This window comes from Ursus arctos, unplaced genomic scaffold (assembly GCF_023065955.2).
Source record: "Ursus arctos isolate Adak ecotype North America unplaced genomic scaffold, UrsArc2.0 scaffold_9, whole genome shotgun sequence".
NCBI lineage: Eukaryota > Metazoa > Chordata > Mammalia > Carnivora > Ursidae > Ursus > Ursus arctos.
Window position 1 is genome coordinate 53848808 of NW_026623111.1, and position 2429 is coordinate 53851236.

Sequence of the window (2429 nt, forward strand, 5' to 3'; positions counted from 1 at the left end):
AATGGAAGGTAAATCCCTTATAAAGAAAAACACAATAAATCCAGCTGTGAATGTTGATTTCATAATCAGAGAGGATTCTATTGTCTTTTCATCTAATATCAATACTCTTAAAACTAGATGCCCAATCAGAGCACAGAAACAACCTCCAAGGAGAGCCACTGCCATTGGCCCTATGGTTGATGCAACAATCACCATGATGACCAATGCTTCAGTCACTATAATGAACATCACTCTCCTGCCTAGGGATACCACCGGGCCCAGGGAAAGACCTGTGAGTGTGCATGGTGCCATTTTGTCCCATGGCTGAAGATGGTTTGCCAAAAATTTATTCTCATCCTCCAACAGAAAGCAGTAAAACAACTGAAGCAACCATTTTCTTTGGGGCTGACAACACTACTCCTAAATCAGAAACAACCATTACTTCAGAAGGAGACCACATTACTTCAGTGAATGACTATACACTAGAAAGTGACTTTTCAACAACAGACAGCAAGCTTACATCTCCAAAGGAAAAAGTAAAATCAGAAGATGATGCTGAGTCCCATATTCTTAAGTCATCAACCCATCTGGAGAAAGAAATTACTACTCTGACAGGCACAACAAACTCCATGGCTAATGATTCTATTACTGGAAATTTAATCCCAGCGAAAATTGGTAATATTTCATCACCAGGTGCTACTGTTTCTTTAATAGATTTTTCCACTAACATGGCAAGAGAAGATATTCTTTTGGATACCACTGACCCAGGGAACGAAAATGTGTCAATAACTTCTGAAGTCTCTGGCACATTAAATGAAGGCACCGCCAGCACTGCAGACACTCCCACCCTTCCAGCTAAGAAGCATGAACCTGATGTTAACAATTACAGTTCCTCGGCTAAATCCAATGACACTGCGGATGAGGCTGTCCAGATCACCAACTCGTCTATTCCTAAGGCTGAAATCTCTCCTGTTACTGAAAAAAACTTCACTATTCCAGATATAACTGCCCTTACAGAAGAGAAAATACCTGAAATTGACTTAAGTCTTCCAGAGGATGACCCCAATGCTGTGCCTAAACTAACAGACTCCGATGAGGAAAAGTTCATCACTGTGTTTGAACTTACTACCACTGTCGAAAGAGACAAAGATAACCCAGAAGATATTCTGCTGATCGATGAAGAGTCAATGGATGAAGTCAATGTTTGGATGGAGAAAGATAGCACAAATGAAGCAGAGAATCATCCCGTTTTGCTCACTGCTGTTGAATCCAGATATGACTTTGTAGTCCCAACATCAGTAGCTATGAACCTCACAGAAAACTCATCTACTATGACAAAAGAAGATCTGTCCGAAAATAATACAATGGAATCTGTAACTAAGGAAAGTGAGCCACTTTCAGAAACTACCCCTGATCCAGATACCCTAAACAATGAGGAAGATGCTTTTACAACTGAAATGGGTGTCTTTAAGCTACTGAAAGAAGAACCAGATGAGTTCCTGATTTGAAAGTAGCAAAACAGATGCCACACAGAATTGAGCAACAGCCTAGACAGCTAACTTTAACATCTAAGAAGTTTGTCCAGCAAGCAAAAATCTTAACAAGGAATGTGAGCATTTAAGGCAAGTATTAGACTCAGAAAAATGTGGGTGCTTAACAACAGAGGTCATGCAGTAGAACATACTTATGGAAACTTAAAAACTCAGTATACAAGAGTTCCTCTACTATCAAAAAGTTTAATTCAATTATTATCCAATTATTTATCTTAATATAAAACCTTTAATTCCAGCTTTCAGGGATATGTAGAGAGAGAGCAATAAAGAAAGCTCACTTCCTGCTACCTTTAATGATGCATGTCATTTTAATTAACCCTTGATAGCATATTTTAGTATGAGTTGAAGAGATGAGAACTGAATTAATATATCTCAAAAAAAATGCTGTAGAATTAAAAGTTCTGAAATGCCAATTCTAAACAAATATTTTCATGCAACCAATGACTCTCTTCTATTAAAAAATGTATTTGCAATTCTCCCTCTATTTGCAATAGAATTAAGGCTATTCAGTAATTGTTTAGCACCCACATGTAAAAAAATGTAAGAAATATCATAGAGTTCCTGGCTCATGTTAGATGCAAACTAAGGCAAAGTGATATTTTATAAACATGTAAATTTGTCAAAAACATATTGTATAAAACCATTTGAATCAATCTAATTTTCTTTCTGTAAAATTTCTTTCCTGAATTTTTGTTAATTTTTTTCAGGTCTTAAGCACTGATATCGCACTCTTCTTATGCATTTGGTTAGCAATTCAAGGACTTGTATCTTCATTCTTTTCTGACACAGGCTTTTAAAATGGGTCTGTTTTCATTTTGCTGATTTTTCTTCAATAAATCCTTTGACAGCAACTGATTCACTGTGTGTAAATGTGTTTGATATTCTAGGACAAAATTC

The 2429-nt window shown here is 36.7% G+C and overlaps 1 protein-coding gene across 1 annotated transcript; it reads left to right on the forward strand.

The window, feature by feature from the left end:
* The first annotated feature begins 299 nt into the window (after positions 1-299).
* Positions 300-1487, forward strand: CABS1 (calcium binding protein, spermatid associated 1). Its single transcript, XM_026510024.2, has one exon. The coding sequence runs from the start codon at positions 300-302 to the stop codon at positions 1485-1487; it is 1188 nt and encodes a 395-aa protein (XP_026365809.2).
* The last annotated feature ends 942 nt before the right edge of the window (positions 1488-2429 follow it).

Bases quoted from the DNA above. Each gene is read 5' to 3' on its own strand.
- CABS1 (XM_026510024.2), top strand. From the start codon at position 300: ATGGCTGAAGATGGTTTGCCAAAAATTTATTCTCATCCTCCAACAGAA.